The 24,789-nt window shown below is 45.6% G+C and overlaps 2 protein-coding genes across 3 annotated transcripts in view; one reads left to right on the plus strand and one right to left on the minus strand.

Annotated features, from left to right (window-relative positions):
* Positions 1 to 24,789, plus strand: part of CYFIP2 (cytoplasmic FMR1 interacting protein 2) — a 135,554-nt gene that overhangs the window by 64,451 nt on the left and 46,314 nt on the right. For both annotated transcript variants that reach the window (XM_059917585.1, XM_059917586.1), the window contains exons 19-23: positions 2,936 to 3,012; positions 5,759 to 5,867; positions 10,270 to 10,389; positions 16,801 to 17,000; positions 17,867 to 17,954. In XM_059917585.1, coding sequence (XP_059773568.1) covers positions 2,936 to 3,012; positions 5,759 to 5,867; positions 10,270 to 10,389; positions 16,801 to 17,000; positions 17,867 to 17,954 — 594 coding nt within the window. The remainder of the gene's footprint in view (positions 1 to 2,935; positions 3,013 to 5,758; positions 5,868 to 10,269; positions 10,390 to 16,800; positions 17,001 to 17,866; positions 17,955 to 24,789) is intronic.
* On the minus strand, positions 19,993 to 22,867 carry FNDC9 (fibronectin type III domain containing 9). Its single transcript, XM_059919582.1, has 2 exons — positions 22,703 to 22,867; positions 19,993 to 20,677 (listed from the first exon to the last, which is right to left on the minus strand). Exon 2 carries the CDS (start codon positions 20,668 to 20,670, stop codon positions 19,993 to 19,995), a length of 678 nt encoding a protein of 225 aa, XP_059775565.1. The 5' UTR covers positions 20,671 to 20,677; positions 22,703 to 22,867.

Raw genomic sequence — 24,789 nt, forward strand, 5'->3', positions numbered from 1 at the left:
TTGTCTTTCTGGTGGGCACGTCCACGTCTGGTGGTGTATTTTGGGGTGTCTGTGGCCTTATTATGATTTTAGGCAGCCTCTCTGCTAATGGATGAGGCTGTGTTCCTGTCTTGCTAGTTGTTTGGCATAGGGTGTTCAGCACTGTAGTTTGCTGGTCATTGAGTGATGCTGGGTCTTGATGTTGAGATGGAGATCTCTGAGAGATTTTTGCCGTTTGGTATTACGTGGAGCTGGGAGGTCTCTTGTGGACCAGTGTCCTGAAGTTGGCTCTCCCACCTCCGAGGTACGGCCCTGATGCCTGGCTGAAGCACCAAGAGCCTTTCGTCCACACGGCTCAGAGTAAAAGGGAGAAAAAATAGAAAGAAAGAAAGAAAGAAAGAAAGGAAGGAAGGAGGAAGGAAGGAAGGAAGGAAGGAAGGAAAGAAAGAAAGAAAAGAAAGAAAGAAGCTATAATATAGTGAAGTAAAATAAAGCTATTGTAAAGCAAAGCTATACAGACAAAATCTCCCCCAGAAGCATATACATATACACTCACAAAAAAAAAAGGAAAAGGGGAAAAATTAATATATCCTGCTCCCAAAGTCCACCTCCTGAATTTGGGATGATTCGTTGTCTATTCAGGTATTCAACAGATGCAGGCACATCAAGTTGTTTGTGGAGTTTTAATCCGCTTCTTCTGAGGCTGCTGGGACAGATTTCCCCTCCTCTTCTCTGTTCGCACAGCTCCTGGGGATCAGCTTTGGATTTGGACCCGCCTCTGCGTGTAGGTCGCCTGAGGGCGTCTGTTCCCCGCCCAGACAGGACGGGGTTAAAGGAGCAGCTGCTTCGGGGACTCTGGCTCACCCAGGCCGCGGGGAGGGAGGGGTACAGAGGAGGCGGGGCGAGCCTGCGGTGGCAGAGGCCGGCGTGACGTTGCAGCAGCCTGAGGCGCGCAGTGCGTTCTCCCGGGGGATGTTGTCCCTGGATCACGGGACCCTGGCAGCGGCGGGCTGCACGGGCTCCCGGGAGGGGCGGTGTGGAGAGTGACCTGTGCTCGCACACAGGCTTCTTGGAGGCGGCAGCAGCAGCCCCAGCGTCTCACGCCCGTCTCTGGGGTCCGCGCTGATAGCCGCGGCTCGCGCCAGTTTCTGGAGTTCGTTTAGGCGGCGCTCTGAATCCCCTCTCCTTGCGCGCCGCGAAACAAAGAGGCAAGAAAAAGTCTCTTGCCTCTTCGGCAGCTGCAGACTTTTTCCCGGTCTCCCTCCCAGCCAGCTGTGGTGCGCCAACCCCTTCAGGCTGTGTTCACGCCGCCAACCCCAGTCCTCTCCCTGCGATCCGACTGAAGCCCGAGCCTCCGCTCCCAGCCCCGCCCGCCCCGGCGGGGGGAGCAGACAAGCCTCTCGGGCTGGTGAGCGCTGCTCGGCGCCGAGCCTCTGTGCGGGAGTCTCTCCGTTTTTCCCTCTGTGCCCCTGTTGCTATGGGATCTGCGCTGTTAGCTGCGGCTCGCGCCCGTCTCTGAAGTTCGTTTAGGCGGCGCTCTGAATCCCCTCTCCTCGCGCACCAGGAAACAGGGAAGAAAAAGTCTCTTGCCTCTTAGGCAGCTGCAGACTTTTTCCCCGGACTCCCTCCCGGCTAGCTGTGGTGCACTAACCACTTCAGGCTGTGTTCACGCCGCCAACCCCAGTCCTCTCCCTGCGATCCGACCGAAGCCCGAGCCTCAGCTCCCAGCCCCGCCCGCCCCGGCGGCTGAGCAGACAAGCCTCTCGGGCTGGTGAGTGCTGGTCAGCGCCGAGCCTCCGTGCGGGAAGTGCGGGAATCTCTCCGCTTTGCCCTCCGCACCTCTGTGGCTGCGCTCTCCTCCGTGGCTCCGAAGCTTCCCGCCTCTGCCACCCGCAGTCTCTGCCCGCGAAGGGGCTTCCTAGTGCGTGGAAATCTTTCCTCCTTCACAGCTCCCTCCCACTGGTGCAGGTGCCGTCCCTATTCTTTTGTCTCTGTTATTTCTTTTTTCTTTTGCCCTACCCAAGTACGGGGGGAGTTTCTTGCCTTTTGGGAGGTCTGACGTTTTCTGCCAGCGTTCAGTGGGTGTTCTGTAGGAGCAGTTCCACGTGTAGATGTATTTCTGCTGTATCTGTGGGAAGGAAGGTGATCTCCGCGTCTTACTCTTCCGCCATCTTCTCTCCTCCCCCCGAAAGCTCTTTGAATAAAGAGTTAACCTTATGGAGCTGGGAGTTTGGTGCAAAAAGGATTGAAGATTAATCACCTAAATACAGGCTATTTCCTTTGAAGTTATACTGTTACCCTGCTACTATCAGAGCCCATCTCTTTTAACGCCCCACCTTTGGCCGTTCCCTGCTCTTGCCATCGTTGGAGGATTTGGTTTCGATCCTCTGTGTCTGCTGTGAACTTTCTTCTCACCTGAGCATCACATTCTGCCACTGACATGATGAAACACTGAAAAGGCAAGACGGTCTCTTATGCATTAAAAACCAAAGATTTTTAAGCAAACTGGTTTTAAAAAGAGGTTTTAAAATTTTTAATGACCATCAACTTCTTCATTTGCAAAGCAAGGTAAAGTAAAATAAAAGGAAAAGACAAGAAATTCTATCGGGAGAGATGAGGGGACTGATATGTGTAATTACAGGATGTGAAGCCCTATCTGTGGCATTCCCCCTGGGCAGGCACCTTGTAACAGCCAGGAGGGGACCAGTGGGGACAGTGGTTCCTCAACAGCTTTTTGAATTTTGCTTTCTTTGTGCCTGGTTGAGGACCTTGAGAGCAAGGGACCAGACTTCCCAAATTTAGTTGGCCACAGAATCCTCTTTTTTTTTTTCCTGCAAAGCATCTTGCTTCACCTCACACTTCAGGCGGTCGTGCACCACTGCCCCCTTCAGTTGCTGAAATTTCTCTAATAAAGCCGGACAGACACCATTGACATTTCCTGCTTCTTCTTCACCAGGTGAACCTGTGTTTTGATCAGTTTGTCTACAAGCTGGCGGACCAGATCTTTGCTTACTACAAAGCAATGGCTGGCAGGTATGAGAGCCCCAGGGCTATGTGCAACAAAGCTTCCTAAGATTACCACCTGGAAGGCAAGGTTCTCTGTTGGAAAACCTCCCTTCTCCTTTAGGACCTAAGGAAATCTGAGTGATTCCGTGGGCCTGGATTTGGTGCTAGAATGTAGGAGAAAGGAAAATAGGCAGATGTGGTGCTAGATCTCATGGAGCTTACAGTCTAGTGAGGAAAACAGACATTAATAAAAACTACTGAATGCACAGTGACAAGGGAGGTTCCTATGAAGGACAAACTAATGGACTAATGGAAATATATGACAGTTAAACCTGAACTAGTCTTTGGGATGGGTGACTGGAAGGGCTGTCCTGAGAAAGTAACATTTGAGTTCACATCTGAAGTTGATAGGACTTGATTAAGTAAAACTGGGTGAAGAGTAGGGCTAGAAATTGCAGGCAAAACAAACTACTTGTGCAAAGTCCCTGTGACAGAAGCATAAGTTGAAGAGCATGCCTACTTCTACTTTGTAGGGCTGTTGAGAGGATTAATGTGAATTAGTACACGTAAATGTCTCATTCACGGACCACAGAGTAGGCAGGCTGCACCGGTAAAGCTGGGCAGGTAGGCGGGGCCCAGGTCTTGCGGCCTTGTAGGCATTTGTCCTAGGAGGAGTGGAACACCACGGGATAGTTTCCGAAGTATGACAGTGACCCAGTTTGATTTTTATTTTTAGAAGTTTGATCTTTTAATAACATTAAACTGTAGAGAATGGATTGGAGGTGAGCAAGAATGGGAGTATGAAGGCCAGACAGAAGGCCAAGGAAGAGGAGAGGTCTGGGCATGTCAAGTTTTACAGGCTCATTGGTATTGTCAGTATGGGTTGATGTAGAGCCCTGAGAATTCCTGGGTTCGAGGAACCCATAATAGTACTGGTCAAAAAAACCCTGCCTACATAGATAGATAGATAGATAGATAGATAGAGAGAGAGAGATAGAGATATTTCCCTTTTTATTGGAAATCCAAATGTACCGACCAGTAATTTCAAGGATTGTTACTTTTTTTCCTTACGATAAAAATTTGCTTTGTTTTGCTTTCAACAACTTGAGTTGTTCTGATGTATTTCAGACAGGAGGTGGTGTACAGATGCACAAGTGTCTGTTAACACAGAATGTGCATTAAATGAAGTGAATGGCTCTTAAGGATGTAAACTATAGAAAGCATATGCATGGGGTTTCGGGGAAAGCGCAGAGAGCACAGCCTTTCACAAAGGAGTCCCTTCACAAGTGTCTGGATTGAATTGCATGGGGTTCTAACAGTGAGCTGGGCTTCCAGCTTCTCTAAGATAATTTTCAGATATGCTGGTCCATGGTCTGTGTAAACAAACTCAGACTTGTCAAACCCTGGGTCCTCTATATATTTAGTTTACAAAATATCCTTATCTGAAATAGGAATCTTAATCTATATCCCTCCTTATAAGGTCTGTGGTTTGTCAAAGATACGGGAAGTTGGGGGAGATTGCGAGAAGTTGGGAGAGTCAGAGAGAGCACAGGAGGGGCAGAGTGATCTAGATCATTGCTGTCCATCAGAAATATAATGCAATCACAAATGTTGGGTCACAGATGTAATTTTAAATGTTTTAGTAGCCATATTTTAAAAATTAATTTAATACTATATTTTATATAATCCATTATATCTAAAATATTATAATTTCAACAGGTAACCAACAAAAAATTATTAAGGAAATAGTTTTCAATGTTTTTTTCCTAAGTCTTCAACATCTAGTGTGTATTTTATACTAATAGCACATCTCAGCCTGGACCCGCCACGTTTCAGGTGCTCAGTAAACTCACCTGGTGGGTGGCTAATGTATTGGACAGTGTAGATTTAGGTGATGTCACTTTCCTGCTTAAAACCTTTCCGTGGCTTCAATTACATCTAGAAAACATCTAACCTCCTTACTGTGGCTTATATCATCCCCCATGGTCTGGCCCCTAGACTAGCTTTATAAATTCACTTTTGCACCATACTCTCCAGCACACCTGCCCCTTATCTACACTGACCATTTTTCCTTTTTCTCAACGTACCAAGCTAATCATGCCTGAAAGATTCTTCCCCCAGATCTTTCCATTTTTAGCATTTAGGTCTCTGTCCAACAGAACCTCTTTAGAGAGGCTTTCCCTGACCTCCTAACACCAAATGATCCTGTTTTATTATTTTCAGAGCACTTATTACTCTGCAATCCATGGCTCAGTGTAAAAGATCATAATAGAACATCTAATTCATAGGATTGTTGTGAGATTAAAAATGACTCTCTGCATGTACGTGTATGCCTGGTGAATAGTAAATACTATGCAGGTATTTACTATTATCTGAAATTATTTTATTCTTCTGCTTATTTATTTATTTTCAGTCTCTCTTTACTAGAACGTAAGCTCCATGAGGACAAGAACTTTGTATCCTCGGTACCTAGAATGTTTCCTGGGATATACTAAGCAGGCACTCAATTGCTTTTATGGTGAATGAATAAAAGCAAGATAGCATCTCAACTTCTGTGTTGCCTGTCTTTAACACAGAAATTCTATTTCACATATTGAGCTTTTTGGGCTGAAAAAAATTAGGAGAACTTTGCTCTAGATCAGAAAGAAATATTTAAAATATATAAGAGAGCACTTCATGAGTAGGTCCTGTGGTTTGAAATACACATGGCTGGGTGATTGATCACCATTTACCGTCATGTTTACTGGCCTTATTTCACTTTTATCCCTTCCAGTGTCCTGTTGGATAAACGTTTTAGGGCTGAATGTAAGAATTATGGAGTCATCATTCCATACCCACCATCCAACCGCTACGAAACGCTGTTGAAGCAGAGACACGTCCAGGTATGGTGACAGAGGTGGAATGGGCAGGAGAGAGGAACTGTGACGTTAGCCTAGAGATTGGAAATCAGGACTGCTTACCATCTTCCCTGGGTATTGCCCCGCGTGGGCTGCTGACCATGGATATAACACCCCCTCAGAATCTTACAGTCAAGAGGCATCGGGCTTCCTTTGGTTCAAGTTCTAGGCTTCTCAGCCCAGCTGCCTTTCACCTCTGATGAGTAGCGGCCACCAAAGCCTTTGTCCTCCCATCATAAGCTGCAGCCCACCTCCTTCAGTCGGGACTAATGTTCAGAAATGGGTAAATCTACCCCTGAACAGAGCCCATTATGGTTTGTTTTTGTGGAGTTAGTCTCTGTTCACATTCGACCCCAGATGTAGAGGAAATTCTGCCAGGAGCTAAAAACATATCCCTGCTTCAAAATGTTCATGTGAGCCTGGCAGACAAAAATAGATGCTCCAGCAGACCTTGCCTCCTACTCCTAAGCCCTGCTGTCAGCCGCACAGTGTTGAAATGCCCTTCATGCTGTGACCTCTGCATGCTTATCCTGTGGTTCACGTGTTTGTGGAGAAGACTTGGGTGAAGGGAAGCAGGGCTGAGACTGAGAAGATGCCCTGGATAAAGAGGAGAGGATTTACCCTGGAAACCCTGGATATTCCCATTGCTCTGAGAAATCTAAGAGAAATGGAGAATCGTAAGAGGGAAAAAACATTTTCACCTCTGCCAACAGTAAGGGCTCAAAGAGAGTTTTTCCTTCAGCCTCTCAGAAGATTACAGCTATCAGTTACCAGTGCAGCTAGAATTAGTCACAGGACATTAATCCTGAGGGCTTTGTGTGTGCTATAAGGAGCCTTAGTCAGTTGGTGGAAAATCTCTCCCAAAAGGGAAGCAGAAAAAAATAAAATAGTTAAGAATAATCCTTGGGCACCTAGCAAAGTGCAGTGCACGCAACAGGTACTCAATAAATGTTTATTGCTATCTACATAGCATCTGCAGTAATGCCGACGTGTACCCCAGTGGAAATTATCCTAAGCTATATTTTCCAGCCTGTAGTCAGCCCTTCTCCTCATGCTTTTAAATTCATCCCTGTAAAGGTACACGGTAGGCCCTCGCTGGGGGGACGGCTACTCCCTGGTGACTCTGAACTGGGGCACAGGACGGATACAGGAAGAACATCAAGGGTAGATTCAGGATGTCAGCAATGCATGGGGTACCAGAGTGTGTCCTGAGCCTCTTCCTGCAGTCTGAATGCATCGTATTTTTCCTCAACTTTTTTTTTTAATATATCTTTATTGGAGTATAATTGCTTCACAATACTGTGTTAGTTCCTGTTGCACAACAAAGCTAATCAGCCATATGCATACACGTCCCCATATCCCCTCCCTCCCATCCTCCCTATCCCACCCCTCTAGGTCATCGCAAAGCACCGAGCCGATCTCCCTGTGCTATGCAGCTGCTTCCCACTAGCCAACTGTATTACATTCAGTAGTGTATATATGTCGAAGCTACTCTCACTTCGCCCCAGCTTCGCCCTCCCACCCCATGTCCTGAAGTCGATTTTCTGTGTCTACCTCTTTATTCCTGCCCTGCAACTAGATTCATCAGTACCTTTTTTTTTAGATTCCATATATATGTGTTAGCATACAGTATTTGTTTTTCTCTTTCTGACTTACTTCACTCTGTATGACAAGACTCTAGGTCCATCCACCTCACTACAAATAACTCAATTTCGTTTCTTTTTATGGCTGAGTAATATTCCATTGTATGTATGTGCCACATCTTCTTTATCCATTCATCTTTCAGTGGACATTTAGGTTGGTTCCATGTCCTGGCTATTGTAAATAGTGCTGCCATGAACATCGTGGTACATGTCTCTATTTGAATTATGGTTTTCTCAGGGTATATGCCCAGTAGTGGGATTGCTGGGTCATATGGTAATTCTATTTTTAGTTTTTGAAGGAACCTTCATGCTGTTTTCCATAGTGGTTGTATCAATTTACATTCCCACCAACAGTGCAGGAGGGTTCCCTTTCACCACACTCTTTCCAGCATTTATTGGTTCTAGATTTTTTAATAATGTCCATTCTGACCTGCGTGAAGTGATACCTCATTGTAGTTTTGATTTGCATTTCTCTAATGATTAGTGATGTTGAGCATCCTTTCATGTGTTTGTTGGCAATCTGTATATCTTCTTCGGAGAAATGTCTATTTAGGTCTTCTGCCCATTTTTGGATTGGGTTGTTTGTTTTTTTGATATTGAGCTGCATGAGCTGCCTGTATATTTTGGAGATTAATCCTTTGTCAGTTGCTTCGTTTGCAAATATTTTCTCCCATTCTGAGGGCTGTCTTTTTGTATTGTTTATGGTTTCCTTTGCTGTGCAAAACCTTTTAAGTTTCATTAGGTCCCATTTGTTTATTTTTGTTTTTATTTCCATTTCTCTAGTAGGTGGGTCAAAAAGGATCTTGCTGTGATGTGTGTCATCTAGTGTTCTGCCTATGTTTTCCTCTGAGAGTTTTATAGTGTCTGGCCTTAACACTAAGGCCTTTAATCCATTTTGAGTTTATTTTTGTGTATGGTGTTAGGGTGTGTTCTAATTTCATTCTTTTACATGTAGCTGTCCAGTTTTCCCAGCACCACTTATTGAAGAGGCTGTCTTTTCTCCATTGTATATTCTCGCCTCCTGTATCAAAGATAAGGTGACCATATGTGTGTGGGTTTACCTCTGGGCTTTCTATCCTGTTCCATTGATCTATATTTCTGTTTTTGTGCCAGTCCCATACTGTCTTAGTTACTGTAGCTTTGTAGTATAGTCTGAAGTCAGGGAGCCTGATTCCTCCAGCTCTGTTTTTCTTTCTCAACGTTGCTTTGGCTATTCAGGGTCTTTTGTGTTTCCATACAAACTGTGAAATTTTTTGTTCTAGTTCTGTGAAAAATGCCATTGGTAGTTTGATAGGGATTGCATTGAATCTGTAGATTGCTTTGGGTAGTCTAATCATTTTCACCATATTGATTCTTCCAATCCAAGAACATGGTATATTTCTCCATCTGTTTATGTCATCTTTGATTTGTTTCATCACTGTTTTATAGTTTTCTGAGTACAGGTCTTTCGCCTCCTGAGGCAGGTTTATTCCTAGGTGTTTTACTCTTTTTGTTGCAATGGTAAATGGGAGTGTTTCCTTAATTTCTCTTTCTGATTTTTCATTGTTGGTCTATAGGAATGCCAGAGATTTCTGTGCATTCATTTTGTATCCTGCAACCTTACCAAATTCATTGATTAGCACTAGTAGTTTTCTGGTGGCATCTTTAGGATTTTCTATGTGTAGTATCATGTCATCGGCAAACAGTGACAGTTTTACTTCTTCTTTTCCAATTTGGATTCCTTTTATTTCTTTTTCTTCTCTGACTGCTGTGGCTAAAACTTCCAAAACTATATTGAGTGGTGAGAGTGGACATTCTTTTCTTGTTCCTGATGTTAGTGGAAATGCTTTCAGTTTTTCACCATTGAGTATGATGCTTGCTGTGGGTTTGTCATATATGGCCTTTATTATGTTGAGGTACGTTCCCTCTGTGCCCATTTTCTGGAGAGTTTTTATCATAAATGGGTGTTGAATTTTGTCAAAAGCTTTTTCTGCATCTATTGAGGTGATCATATGGTTTTTATTCCTTAATTTGTTAATGAGGTGTATCACGTTGATTGATTTGCGTATATTGAAGAATCCTTGCTTCCCTGGGATAAATCCCACTTGATCATGGTGTATGAGCCTTTTAATGTGCTGTTGGATTCTGTTTGCTGGTATTTTGTTCAGGATTTTGACATCTGTGTTCATCAAAGAATAACACGGTAAACACACAGATATACTTTGTAGCCAGATTCATGATTATTCATGTTTTAACCACATTTGATTCACTTTCTTTTACTCATGTATGTGTTTTTTCTCTCTCATAAATATAGTAAGTGTAGTTTAAATATATGTTTATAGTATATATAATTTTAAAAACATATTTTCATATAAATATTAGGTTGACCAAAATGTTCATAACATCTTACAGAAAAATACCAAATGAACTTTTTGGCCAACCCACTATATTAAAATATATATTTTAATATACATACTTTTTTCTTAGCCAGTTGAAAGTAAGTTGGAGACATATGACACTTTACCACTGATACCTCAGCATGTATCTCCTAAGAACAAGGACATCCTTTCATCATCCATATAGAATTATCATACTCAGGAAATTTAATAATACTGTTTTCTTCATAGAGTCCCTATTTGTCCTGGTCATGTTCTTTATAATTTTAGTACAATTTCCTATCAGTGCATTGCATTTAGTTGTCATGTGCCTGTGCAAACAAACCTTAAGTAACCTTGTGTCTCCCTCTCTCTCTCTCTTCCATGCAGCTGTTGGGTAGATCAATTGACTTGAACAGACTCATTACCCAGCGCATCTCTGCCGCCATGTATAAATCCTTGGACCAGGCCATCAGCCGCTTTGAGAGTGAGGACCTGACCTCCATCGTGGTAAGAGATGGGGGCCCTTGTGAGTTCTGCTCTGGGACTTCTCAGACTAGAAGCCTCATTGGGGGTTGTTGTTAGCCTGGTACTGAGCTAGTTACAGAGAAGCAACGGGTCTCTTTCTCATCTGAATGAGACGGGGGAAAAAAAAAAAGATTTAAAAAGAATAAGAGTAATCTTACCTTCCTGGTTGCCTAGAGGATGGGAGTGGAGGGGGGATCTTGAAATCTCTAGAAATGGCCAGCCCTGGGGCACAGCTGCTTGTCCTTTAGGATTCTATAGCTCCAGAAAGTAGCTGGGTGGTCCTAACAAACTAGGGAAGGTTACACAGCAGCGTCAGCTTTGTGGGTATGCAGTAGTCTAGAGCCCACAGAGGCTCTTGACTGGTTTAATGCTCTGCTGTCACCATCTTGGAATTCTTAATCATTTTCTAACAAGGGTCCCCACATTTTCATTTTGTGCTGGGACTTGCAAATTATATAGTTGTTCCTGATGCACAAGCATGGGACAGGCCTGCTACCTTCTTTTATTAATCAGTAATTTGAACTACTCTCTGCTAATTCTTTCCAAGAATTAGAATAACTTGATTGATCAGTCTTTCAGTGAATCAAAGGAAGCTTTTAATGCTTCAAAAGCAGGTGAGTAGAAGGAATGAGAGAAGTAGAAAATCACCATTAGAACACCATAGTAGTAATGGTTGCAGGCAAGATCCAGTAACAGATGCTAAAATTAGCGGGCAGAACTTTGAGAAGAGTATTTTATGATTCTTCTTATTATGAGGTTTCTAGAATAGTGAGATTTATAGAGACAGAAAGTACAATGGTGTTTGCCAAGGAATGGGGAGTTAGTGCTTAATGGGTACAGAGGTTCAGTTGGGGAGATTAAGAAGTTCCGGAGGTGGATGGTGGTGATGGTGGCACAACAATATGAATGTGTCTAATGCCACAGAAGTGTACATTTAAAAGGGTTAAAATGGTAAATTTTATGTTATCTATATTTCACCAAAGTTTTAAAATTACACAAAAATTTTTTAAAAACTTAGAGAAGAAAAAGCATTCTTACATAGTCTCGAATTATCTCCTTCAAGATATTTATTAATTGCAAAGGGAAGAATTCTAATTTTACAATGGGGAAATCTAGCAGACACCATCTTTTTTTTTTTTTTTGCAGAATATTTGTTATTATATTTATGTTTTCTCTTTTTTTTAACATCTTTATTGGAGTATAATTGCTTTACAATGTTGTGTTAGTTTCTGCTGTATAACAAGGTGAATCAGCTATACGTATACATATATCCCCATATCCCCTCCCTCTTGTGTCTCCCTCCCACCCTCTCTATCCCACCCCTCTAGGTGGTCACAAAGCACAGAGCTGATCTCCCTGTGCTATGCGGCTGCTTCCCGCTAGCTATCTATTTTACATTTGGTAGTGTATATATGTCCATGCCACTCTCTCACTTCATCCCAGCTTACCCTTCCCCCTCCCCCTCCCCGTGTCCTTAAGTCCACTCTCTACGTCTGTGTCTTTATTCCTGTTCTGCCCCTAGGTTCTTCAGAACCATTTTTTTTTTTTTAAGATTCCATATATATGTGTTAGCATACGGTATTTGTTTTTCTCTTTCTGACTTACTTCACTCTGTATGACAGACTCTAGGTCCATCCACCTCACTACAAATAACTCAATTTCGTTTCTTTTTATGGCTGAGTAATATTCCATTGTATATATGTGCCACCTCTTCTTTATCCATTCATAGCAGACACCATCTTAACCAAGCATGAAAGGTTAATATCACCAGAAATAAGGTATATTCATGTATCCCCTGATATGTATGCATAATGCAAAATGCATAATCTCAATCTAATCATGAGAATATATCAGATAAACCCAAATCAAATGGTATTCAAAAATGAACAATGCTTTTCAAAAGCATCCAGAACATAAAAGACAAAGAGATACTGAAATCTGTTAGAGATTGGGAAAGACTAAGGAGACATGACAACTCAGTGCAATGTGGGATTCTGGATTGAACCCTAAAATGGGAAAAAAAAAACCTTTGTGGGAAAAAATGGTGAAATTTGAATAAGGTCTGTCATTTAGTTCATAGAATTGTACCAATGTTAGTTTACTACTTTAGGTAACTTATGTAAGAGGTTAACATTGGAGAAACTGGGTCAGGAATATGCAGGAAGTCTGCAGTTTTCACAGCTTTTCTGTAAGTCTAAAATTATTTCAAAATAAAAAGGGTTTTTTTTTTTTTTAATGGACAAAGTGGTTTTTTAAAAAGGGACTGGGACTTCCCTGGTGGTGCAGTAGTTAAAAATCCGCCTGCCAATGCAGGGGAAATGGGTTCGATCCCTGTTCCAGGAAGATCCCACATGCCACGGAGCAACTAAGGCTGTGCGCCGCAACTACTGAAACCCACGTGCCTGGTAACAAGAGAAGCCACCGCAACAAGAGAAGCCACCGCAATGAGAAGCCTGCGCACCACAGCAAAATGTAGCCCCCCCTACTCACCCCAACTAGAAAAGGCCCGCGTGCAGCAACAAAGACCCAATGCGGCCAAAAAATAAGTTAAAAAAAATTAAATAAAAAGAAAGAAAGAAAAAGGGACTAAGAACTAGGACTCTAGCATCAGAAAGACCTTGAGGTCCCAGTCCTGGCCCCGCCACTTAACTAGCTGGGTGATCTTGGGTGAGTTACTTATCTTATACTGCAAGCCTGTAGTACAATGGAGGAAATGTTAGAATCCACCTCATAGACGTGTCGAAAGGATGAAATGAGATACTGCCTGGAAAGAGCTTTGCATAGTTCCTTGCACTTAATGAAAATAGCTTATGAAAAAAGAGAAACATAGAAATTTTGGGCTACAAATGAGGTGCTCTCAGGGTAGATTCTCGGAAGCATTTCCAAGAGAACTTGACCCAACTGCCCACCTAAGTACTGGGTCACTGACTTTGAGAGACTATGATATAGCACAAGTTCTTCTGGGAAATCTACTTTAAGAAATATTTTTCTTTGCCAAATGTTAGCAGTGATTATCTCCAAGAGGTGGGATTTTTGTTTTTATCTTCTTTGTTTATCTGTATCTTCTAGTTTTCCAGTAATGAATGAGCATATCTTATGGAAAAACTGGTTTTGGGGTGTGTGTGGGTATCTATGGCCTCTTCCCAGCCCTTGAAAGGCACTGAATGTTCTTTTAGCTGGGAACAAAATCAAAACAAACAGTGAAAGCCTGTGTTTGTCAGGTGAGGGCAACATCCCCCAGGAGAGTAGCCACTTCCCATGAAGCCCATGAAGAGGAGAGCCCAGGGATGCTCTCTCCTGTAGGGTCAGGAGGCCCCCACTGCCTTGGCTGAGAAGCCTTCTGCCTCTTCTGAGAAACAAAGCAAAGGATGTGCTCCCCTCAGCCCTTCCCTCCACCTTAGAAGCTCCGTCCTGAGATAGGGGAGGGGGTGGCTTGATGCCCAATTGGGAGGGTTGCAGAGATTTCATTGGTCGGTGGCCCTCATCCTACGCAGCTGAGCAAATAGATTCTCAGAGGGATCTGATGCCAAAGTTGAGAGCTGGCAGCCTGCAGGCTGTGTTTTGTTTAGGCTGCGAAGCATATTTTAAATTTGGAGCCAACACTTAACACTTGGAAGAATTCGAATAAAACTGCAGAAGCTCTGGCAACCTCAGACCAGCCTTCCCAGATGGCAGCAATTGCCTAGAAATGACTAGACTTTCCCATCGGCTGGGCTGGGCTCTCCTGGGTTTGCCACAGGCCCTGTGGCACAATTCATTCATGAGATGACCTACCAGGCCTTGCTGTGCCTGAGTTTGAGACCCCTATTCTCCTGGCCCGCCTGGACCACAGAGCTGGTTAACAGCCAAGTGCGGCTGACACTCAAGTTTTCTGGTTCCCGTGGAAAAGCCCTTTCCACTACTTCACAGAAGTTGCCCATTTGGGTGTTTTGTTTCCCCAGTGCTGCTTCTCTGTGTTGCCCCCCAGTAAACCGGCTTTACTACAGAGAGCTGACATCCTCTCAGAAGGCACCTGGACCACCCCTGTGGCCTTCTAAACCTCTGTGCCTTGATGCACTGAGCCCTGCATCCCTCAGGCAAGTGCCCTCTTCTGATTGAAAGGCTGGAAGTACACGGCTGATGCAAAACACAGTTTGTATCACGTAATAAAAACTCCTGTGGCATGGCGGAAGAAATGGACCTACATTTCCAGCACCCCCATATCAGCGGAGTTGAGCCCTCTCTCCTTCAGTCTCTGATGCACATCTTTGAGACCATTAAAATCACAGAACATTAGAACAGAAATTGTTCAATCCCAATTTGTCATCTGTAGCTCTCTTCATGGTAACAGGGCACCTCCATGTGCTAAGGGACTCAGTGATCTTAGAAATAAAATCATGCACATTCATTGCATTTATTTATTTATTTACTTGCTCACTTTTACTTACTTACTTACCCACCCTAAGTGAATAGGAACAAAAATGCCATCCAGCTAGCTAGGCCCCAAGAGATGGAAGCAGACAGTTGATTCTGCATTTCCACGCTTCATTTACTTCACGGTGCGCAGTGACTGGAAACTTACTCTTCCAGCTACCATTCCAGAATTGCAATCCAGACTTTGGCCTTCTTTCAAGAGATGGCAGGATCTGCCATCACTAAGCCCCATTCCGACGTAGTAACAAATAATCAGATGGCGTGAAGTAGCCGCTCCACCTTTATCTGGCAGCGGCTCTCCAATTTGCCACGGACAGCCCAGCCCGGGGCTCCCTCCTCCCCCTGCTTGTCTCACTTACCTGCAGCCAGTTAAGGCTGCAGGCTTTGATATAGTATTTTGCCCCCGATTTAGAGCCACAGAATCTGAGTTTCAGAGAGACGAAGCTCCAAGATTGGAAGTGTGGTCTGGGTCTACGACACTCTGGGCCCCGACCAGAGTCAGAGGGGTCTTGTGGCTGATGAGAATAAAATTGAATCTCTAGTGTGAGGCCACCTCCTATGACTGTAGACAACTGGGCTCCAAGGCCCAGCTCTTACAGCTGGCCCTCTGACCATCCCACCTCCTGGCCACACTCTGGGGAACTGCCTTTGCCGACGTTCTTTTAGCTTTTATGTTGTAAAGCCATCTTTACTTTTCAAAGGGCTTTCTCAGGCATTGCTTCTTTATTCCAGGCAGCTGTGTCACAGGGGCCAAACACACGTGATTTGGAGTCAGAAGACCTGGGATCACATCCTAAGCCCTGTTCTGTATTCGCTCTATGACCCTGAGCAAATTACTTCACCCTTTGAGCCTCGGTTTTCCCCTCTGTGAAACAGGGGCAGTCATACCCTTCTCAAAAGATGGCTTAACCACTACAGTATAGGAGTGTCCTAGAGCATCACAGAGATGCTTTCTGCACAGGATTGTGCTTTGATTCTCTTTGATAGCAATACAGCAAGGAATTAAAGCCAGCCCAAAGGATTTTATCCTTTTTACTTCCTAGCAAGTGCAGTGACCTGCTCTGTCCAGATATTATCCACTCTGCTCCTGTTCTCTGCCTGAAGGTTGGATTTCAAATGACCAGGGCCCACAGCTCATGCACGTCCTTGGTCCACAGCTTGCAGCCAAACCTTTGCCAACATGTGTAACCAACCCCTGTGTGACTGAGGGGCACAGGAGGAGTCCAGAGGAGGGAACATTCTGCCCCCAGCTGTTTTTTAAATTTCTATAGTATACAACTGTTAAGAATGTGAACTTTGGAGCCCAGCTTCCTGGATTTGAAGCCAAGTTACTGCACTTCTTAAAGCCTAGTTTCTATATGTATACAGTAAGAACAGCCATCATGCTGACCTTATAGGGGTTTTTGAGCATGAAGTGAGTTAACACATATAAAGTGCTTAGAATACTGCTTGGCATGTATTAGACTGAACCATAAAAAATTACTAACATTGAATGGTGTTTGACCTAAAAAACAGTAGTTTCACATGGTCCAACCTAATTGTAAGTACTTAGTAGGTGGTAGCTCTTTTGATTGCTTTCTGCAGGGTGGAGATAGAGCCTCTGGTGATGGATGGATGTTCACAACTTTCTTTTACTTTACTTGCAACTCAGAGGGACAAGCTTTTTCCTTACTAACCTAGAAACTGGAAAGCAAGTAGTCATGCTTTTCTACCCATGGTGGGGCAGACAAGGGATTTGCACATGGTCTGTGGTCCCCTTCTGTGGGCAGGCATGCAGCCTCCCTGGGCATGGTCTGGTACTTCCTTCACTCAGAAGAAGGGAACGTCGCATACTACTGTAGCGGTCCTAGTCCCATGCTGGCCGTTATAAAGTTGTCTGAGGGGCCCTCACCTGCATGAAAGGCATCTGTCAGATAATGGTGCCTGTGTGCAAGGCGCGTGTGTAAGTCCTCAGCAGCCGCGGGCTCTCTCTCTGGGCAGGAGCTGGAGTGGCTGCTGGAGATCAACCGGCTCACACACCGGCTGCTGTGTAAGCACATGACCCTGGACAGCTTCGATGCCATGTTCCGGGAGGCCAATCACAACGTGTCTGCCCCCTACGGCCGCATCACCCTGCACGTCTTCTGGGAGCTGAACTTCGACTTCCTCCCCAACTACTGCTACAATGGGTCCACCAACCGGTAAGGGAGTCTCTGGGCAAAGCAGAGTGGGAGTGGCGGTAGAAGCAGCCAGCTGTCTCCTCCAGACGAGCCCTCTCAGTGTCATCAGGGCCTGGCTCACGGCCAGCATAGAATAAGTATGTGCCAGAGTCACGGAAGGGTCTGGGAGGAATCCACACACTTAGCAAGATGGACTTCCGGTTCTCTAAAGATTTGGGACTTTCAATCCTCTTGTGCAGAGATCTGCACACTCCAGCCCACAAGGCACCCCTAGTTGCCAGCTCTTTTTGTTCAGCCCGTGAGCTAAGAATGGTATTGATATTTTGAGATGGCTAGGGAAAAAATCCAAAGAATTATAATTTGGTGACAAGTAGAAATTATTTGAAATTCACGAAGTTTTATTGGAACTCTGCCACCCATGCTCACTCATTTACGGTTTATGAGCATGTTTACGGGTGCTTCCATGCTACAGCAGAGTTGAGTAGTTGTGACAGAGACCATCTGGCTGGCAAAGCGGAACATATTTCCTATCTGGGCCTTGACAGAAAGAGTTTGCAGCACTCTACTCTTGAGGAAACCAAACTGAGGGTGGAGGGTCCAAGCCCTGGAGAAGGCTGTTTTCAGGCCCACCCTGTTCTCGACTTTCTTGACCACTGTCTGAGCAGCTGCAAGCCCAGAGTCGAGCCTGTGAACCTGGATTACAGTGTTCCCATCTATGAAAAGGAGATAGGAGTTAAACGGGAGTCTGTCAGAAGTACCTGTATAGGCCACCGCCTGAGAAACAGTGTGGTTGCACCTGATCAGGAAGGGCTCCCGCTATATCATGTCCCGTGAAGAATAATATTAGGACCCAGTTAACTGCTGCCCCATCTCTTTTCTTCTACTAGTTTTGTCCGAACTGCCATTCCTTTCACCCAAGAACCGCAAAGAGATAAACCTGCCAACGTCCAGCCTTATTACCTCTATGGGTCCAAGGTGAGTGGTCTTGCCTGTGTCCTACTTCTAAGAGGACTAGTGAGCAAAAGCAGATAGAAGAGTGTTCCTCAAATCAGAAAAGCAAGAAGCATGGCGATACAGAGGCAGCAGTGAAATCCAGGCAGAAACAGCTGCAAGTATATTCATCTTTATTTGTTCACAACTAGCAGGGGTGAGGGTGAGCGCAGACCTGGTGGGGCTGGATTCTGGGCAGGACCAGTCTGAGGGGGACTTTACGAGGCAAGCAGGGAAATGGGTGTGTGGGTCTCCTTGTCTCGGCGTCCCATCTCCTCCTGTTCTCGGTTGATTCATTGCGGTATCATCCTGCGATTCGGGAATTTTGTGCTCCGTGAAGATGAGGGATTTGCAGACAGGAAGCAGTTGGGAAGGTGGAGCTTTGAAGGAAATCCCAGATGGCCGGAGTTAGAGCTGAGAGGTCTCCTCCTGTCTCTTTGCTGCTTTGTTCACAATGCCAGTCCTGACACTAACAAAGCTTCCCAGGTGGTGCCTGTTCTGGACTTTCAGTCCTTTGCCATTCGTTAAACGGACATTCCTTAAGCCCCCACTGTAGGCCAGATGCTGGGCAGGTTCTCCGTGCTGGGGATTTAGCAGAGGTTGAAGCAGACGCATCTCCACCCTCCTCCAGCTCCATTTCCACACCCAGGGTGGGCACTGGGGAACACCCTTCACAAAGTCTTACCATCACTATGACATATGTAGGAGATCGTTTCTTACCCTGCAGGTTTGTGTGGGAGAACACCACAGAAAGGGTGCAATAGCTCAACAACAACAGCAAAAAAGCCAAGATTTTTTTGTGTGTGACGGATGAAAAATGGCCACCTTTGACCCCATTTTCACAAAGTAAGCACAGATGGACTTAGAAGAAGTGACTGGATAAATATAGCATGGTCAGAAAAGGTGCTTCTCTAGGTCGGGGAGCCCTAGATTGGGAAGTGTGAGGAACCAAGATGAGTGCCCTTCACTTGGGCCTGAATGTGGGGCTTAGGAAGTCTTAGGATGATGCTGAGAGAGTACAGGTGTCTTCTCCAGAGCAGCCAGTCTGGTCAAGGCAACTCTCTCAAATCAGGGAACCCTTACAGACAGCACTGTAGACAGTTCACAGTCATGGCATGAATTAACAGTCACTCACAAAGTAACTCCCTTTGCAATACTCTTTCAAACCTTGCTGATTATATCAAGGAGCAAGTCTTATGTTGGTGCTAATATGTCTTTAATACCTTTCCAACGACTGCTTATCTCCCTTTTGATCAGAGATGAGAGAGCAGGTCCTGAGCTCAGAGTCCTTAGTAGGGAATAGTATCCAAGTCAAATTTAGTATTGTTTTGTTTTCATTCTATTTATTATATCTCTTCCCTTCTATTTATAGCAGGACGGTGCTGGTTTTTCATTTGGGGAGTAGCATAAGGCTATGTTTTAAAATAAGTTTAAAAAATGAGTCAATTTAAAGAAAAGGTATTGTTAATAATCGTAAAGATAGTCTGTGGTTTAAAAAAAAGTGAAGATGGGGTACAAAGTGGTGTGCGATTGGCTGAAAGTTAGAAAACACTCCAGAGCAACGCTTCTCACATCTTTCCAAAATAATGCCCCTCAACAGCAGAGGAGACTGGACGTTTGCCTCAGCTGACTGAAAGCATAACTAAAGAGCCCATCTTCAACTCAAAAATCTCCTGGAAGTTTTGTGTTTTATTTAAGTCATGCAGATTTCACTTTCTATGCCATAATATATTCATGGTTGTTTTAATATTGAAATAATGCTTTTAATTCCTAACTGAGCCCCCCTACCCTAAATGGGCACTCCTAAGAGACGCCGTGTTCCTCCCTTTGCACACCAGGGGGTTATATGTTTTCCAGCTAGAGAAGCTTTGTCAAAGGGCATTCATCCAACCAGGTGGTCCATGTGTCAGAGCTCAGACATTTGAGGGGAGGCGAATGGGTAGTCTACAGATGCGTTTTTACCGGAGACCTGCTGCGTGGAGGGCTTTAAGCTACCTGATGTGGGCTGCCTCCCCTCCACCTCTCACTCCCCAAAAGGAGGCAGTGCGGCAGGATGAGCACCGCCCTCCCTCTGCAGGGCACCCACGTCGGGGGCATCTTGTTCGGCCGCTGCGGCTTCTGGTTCCACGTCAGCTCCGGAGTGCTTGCGTGGCACTTCCACCAGGGGGAGCCCCTGCAGGTCTTCCTCCCCCTGGCCCAGACCCGGGGCCTCCTCTGGCCATCTCACCAGGCCATTGGCTTCCTCCATGAGGCCGGCTCTGTAAGACCATCGAGGCTCATGGCAACGGATACACCAGAACTGGAGGCAGATGAAGGCTAACACTGCCGTGAAGCAGGCCAGCAGAATGGCCATCAGCACCCAAAGGGAGATCTGGGGGTCCACCAGGGAACTTCCAGCAGCCAGTGGACTCTTATCCAGGGTGTGGAACATGGTGCAGTAGTGCCTGTAGGGGAAGAGGATCTTCTTGCAGCTGACGCACAGGAAGTAGAGAGTGGAAGGGTTGAGGTGTTGCAGCACCGCGGAGCTGATTGTTCGAGGCACCTTCTCCTCGTGGTGGAAGCTGTAGCGAAGATAGCCAGAGAAGATGCTGTTCCAGTTGGGCCTGTACATAATATGGTAATAGTCCTCCAGGCAGGGCTCCGAGGACGACCAGGAAATGACGGCTCCCGTATAAGAAACGTTCCCAACCTCGATGTTCATCTCGATTCTGAAACCAGAATCAAAGTGCAGAGTGTCATCTCCTCATTTAAGTGTTTATTTATGATAATCATAGCCACCATGCATTGAGCATTCGAGATGGGGACTAATATGGACCCCGATTTACAGACAAAGAGATGAAGGCCAAGAGGTGACAGTACTCAGCTAGGCAGAGCCGAGAAATGGCAGAACCACGGTTCAAATCAGGGCTGTCTCATACCAGAGGTGGGGGCCTTCAGGCCCAAGAGAGATGCACCCACATCCCCCAGCCTCATCCTGCCGTGGCTGAGATTCTTTAAATACAACATTGTTCCCAAACCTTAAAAAAAGAAGGGGAAAAAAGACAATGAAAGGAAAAAATCAGCACAGCCTCAGAGTCTCCACGTTAGTCACCACGGGTCTGTGACCTCCAGGTCAGGCAGTTGTTTCACTTAAAATTTCCCTCTGGAACTCCTGTTTCTGCCCCAAGTGCTGTGAGCTCATTCATCTAGAACATTCTGGCCACCGTGTTTTTAGCCTCCAAGTGCCGTAGCCAGAGGAGATTTGCGTCGTCACTCAGCGGCAGCTGATTTCTCCCCAAAGCCTCTGCTCATGTTTCGTGCATTCGTTAGCTTTTTTCAAAGCTGAATTACCCAGGAAATGAGTTTCACAGGTCAAGATAATCAGCCCCGAATACCAGCATAACTGCTACTGTTTGATGCCTGCTGGTTCTGTGACTGTTAATGATGGTAATAACCAGCAACAGCGAGCAGTTGCTATGTCACAGGTCACTAGAAGCTCAGCATATAAGAATAAATATCCTTTATTCATCACACCCTCAACTAGATTCCCATTCTACAGATGAGCAATCTGAGAGGAGCAATCAGCTAACAAGTACAAGACCCAAAGCCACGTGACCACTGGAGTTACTAAGGCAAGGCTGCCGGGTTTAGTCATAGAATGTTACTGCAAAATGAGGTGCTGGTGCTAAGACAGGGTTGCTCTTTTTCCCGACACGTGAAACGAGCCCTCTTCAGGTCGCCAGCCCTCTCGCTTTGCTAAAAGTGCGCCATCTTCGAGCTTTTTAGTTTCTTTTTAATTCTCTGTGTTTGAGAGAGATTGTTCTCCTCCGCTGAATTTCCCCTGAGCTAAAATTCAGAGACAGCCATAGTCAACCTGTGTATGTTCACGGATAGATCTCACCCAGCTCAGTTCTCTGCCCCTCCTCTCTCACACGAAACGCAGAAGGTTTCATTGCAGATTGCAGTGACAGAGGAAAAAACAGTCGATCAGATTTTAAGCTGAATTGGATGTTAAGCCACACTGACTGCGATTACGAGCTAGCTGCTTTCTCTCCTCCCTGCTTCCCTCCAACCACCTGTGTTCGTGCCCGTGCTCCTAGAGGAAGTGAGCTGCAGGAAGATGCCGAGCAGTGAATGATTTTTCAGGCCTTCTTTTTCTTCTCTATGGATGACAGTGACCTAAATTGCTCAGGAAGGGGAGTTCCTTTCCGTTTGGCTGGAAATTTTCTCCCAGAAAAATGGGGGATGAAAGGGACAAGGCAGGTGTGCTCAGATCCCTCCAGCGAGAGTCTTTGCAGAGGACACTGAGTGTCTGCGCTCCCTCCATGGGTCTCCTTCTCATACACACCTGTCCAGCCCGCCACACCCCTATAAATAGGGGCCACAATGAAAAGAGCTTAATTCATTACTTACGATACAGAGGCAATAGCCCTCATAAACCCCCTTCCCTCAGGAGCGATCAGGAATGCTGTTTCTTGTCATGAATCTCTTCTCCTGTTTGCCTCACATCTGTGCTGGCTGTCTTTGCAGACTGAGTTTTCTACAGCAGGCATTTTGAAGAGCTTTCTGTCAAGATGCAGCATTCACAGCTTTTAGGACTAAGTGTCTCCCATTATTTATTTCTCTTCCACTGCTTCTGTTTCTAAATCCCCCCTATTTTTAGCTGTTCGTATTACCACTGCCCGACCCTCCTCCAAGCGGTGTGAAAGGAAAAGCCATTTCCATTTCCAAGAAGAGCCATTTGTGTCCCTTACCTGGTGTTCACAGTGGATCCGGTTAGAATGCAGCCCTCAGAGGCAGAGTGGACCAAAGCTGAAGGATGGTGCCTTCTTCCCTCCTCTGCTCTGGGCTCTCCTTGATGTCTCTCTCACCACTGTCTGAGTAATTCCACTGTTGCCCCCAACGCTCACATTATTCATTTCTTCAGATCAGTATCATTCACCATGGCAACCAGCAGGCATCTGTACGCACGATGTTTCAGGGACCAGTCTGGAAAGGCTTTTGCCCAGTGAGAGGAGCTCTCATTCCTTTGGCCAAAAAAAAAAGACAAACAATCCCCTGCACACTGATCCTCAGAGTGGCACTAATTCTTCAAAGTCTCCTAAATTGTGTTTCTAATAAGCTAGTTATCATTTTTCTCCCCTTCTAGACCTTCTTTGGACAATGGTTGCAAATGCAAAGCTGCCGTTCTCTGTTTCCCCACAAGTAAAACAGTAATTACATCCTCATCCCCTCCCACCCCACCCCACTGCCACCCCACCTCCTTACCCACCTCTATACCCTCCTCTTTCTTTATTCTTGCCTCCTGTGGCATTACCTAGTTGTATACCACTGGTCAAGACACTTTTATTCTCTGGGCCTCAGTTCCATCATCTGTAAGGCTGATCGCTTGGGCTAGATCAGGATGTCAGGTAGAAAACATGAGTGCCACCCCCCTGCCCAGGCCTGAACCCACGTGAGGCTTGCTGAACTGCCAGGACACTCGTACTGAGTTGGTTTGAGCATTCCCCACCTCTACCCCTCACCAAATTCAGGTCCACCCAGAACCTCAGAATGTGACCTTAGTTGGAAGTAGGGATTCTGTGAATTTAATTAGTTAAGGATCTGGAAATGTTATCATCCTGGATTTAGGGGGAGCCCTAAATCCAATGACTGGTGTCTTTTTAAGAGAAAGGAGAGGGAGATTTATATACAGAGAGATGCAAAGGGTAGAAGCCGTGTGAAGACAGAAGCAGAGATTGGAGTGATGCTGCCATAAGCCAAGGACTGCCAGGGACCTGCAGGAGCTGGAAGATGCAAGGAAGGATTCTGTCCTAGAGCCTTTGGAGGGAGTGTGGTCCTGCCAGCACCTTGATTTCAGGCCTCCAGAACTGTGAGAGATTCTAATGTTTGAAGCCACCATGTTTGTGGTAATTTGTTACAGCAGCCCTAGCTCCGATGGATTTAGACCTGAATCATATAACACAAATTAGGCATTTTTAAAAGTCATCTTTTTTCTTCTTGGTTCTTGGCCAAAGTATCCAAGTGGACCCATGAAGGTCTCCTTTTGATTCACATCAGTGATAATCAAAAAGTTATAAAGAGTTGCCCGGTGAGTCACAGACCCTCCCCAGGCCAAGGGTCTCTGTGAGGCATGGGGTCTCGGAATGCCCGGTGTCCCTCAACTAGGCACTTGCTCTGTGCTTCCCTCCCGTGGCATTCAGTTTTCCCAGAGGTCTGTCTAGAATCTGTTGTAATGCATGCTAATGGCGACTCCCTGCAGAGCATGAAAGCGTCCTCTCCACAGAAAGGCCAATGCAGTAGTTTGCAGATGCCTTTTGAAAAGGTTATTTTGAGGGGAATAAAAATAACCAGCGTTAGGGGGCCTGTGGAGTGACGAGCTGGAGCTCAAGCCTTTGCCCCTGAAAACAAGAATTTATTTTTAAAGCTCCTGGATGCCATTTTTCACCCTGAGCTTTTTATCTGAGAAGTTGAGACACTTGGAGGATGTGAGGCCTAGAAGTCCTCTTGGTTCACAGATCCTGAGAGAAGGGATGGCTTTCCTCAGGCCAGGTGACTGATTAGTGGCAGAGCCAGGAGTGGAACCCGGGTCCCTGACTCCAAGTCCAGGGCTCATCCTTTTCCTTTAGGCCATCACCATTCCCCAGCAGCCCCCAGAGAAGCCAGTGAGCCCTTGTGGATGAGACGGATCGTCTGGGGACACTTGGCTCAGGAGATCGCACCCCAACCAGGCTCACTGTTTTCACCTTCAGGCAGGACTCCTCTGCAGTCACCTGAGCGGCAGCCCCTTCAGCTGTCAGGCCAGGTGGTGTCTGGTTGGTTTACACCAGTAGTAAATCAC

The sequence above is a fragment of the Balaenoptera ricei genome, chromosome 3 (genome assembly GCF_028023285.1).
Source record: "Balaenoptera ricei isolate mBalRic1 chromosome 3, mBalRic1.hap2, whole genome shotgun sequence".
Classification (NCBI taxonomy): Eukaryota; Metazoa; Chordata; class Mammalia; order Artiodactyla; family Balaenopteridae; genus Balaenoptera; species Balaenoptera ricei.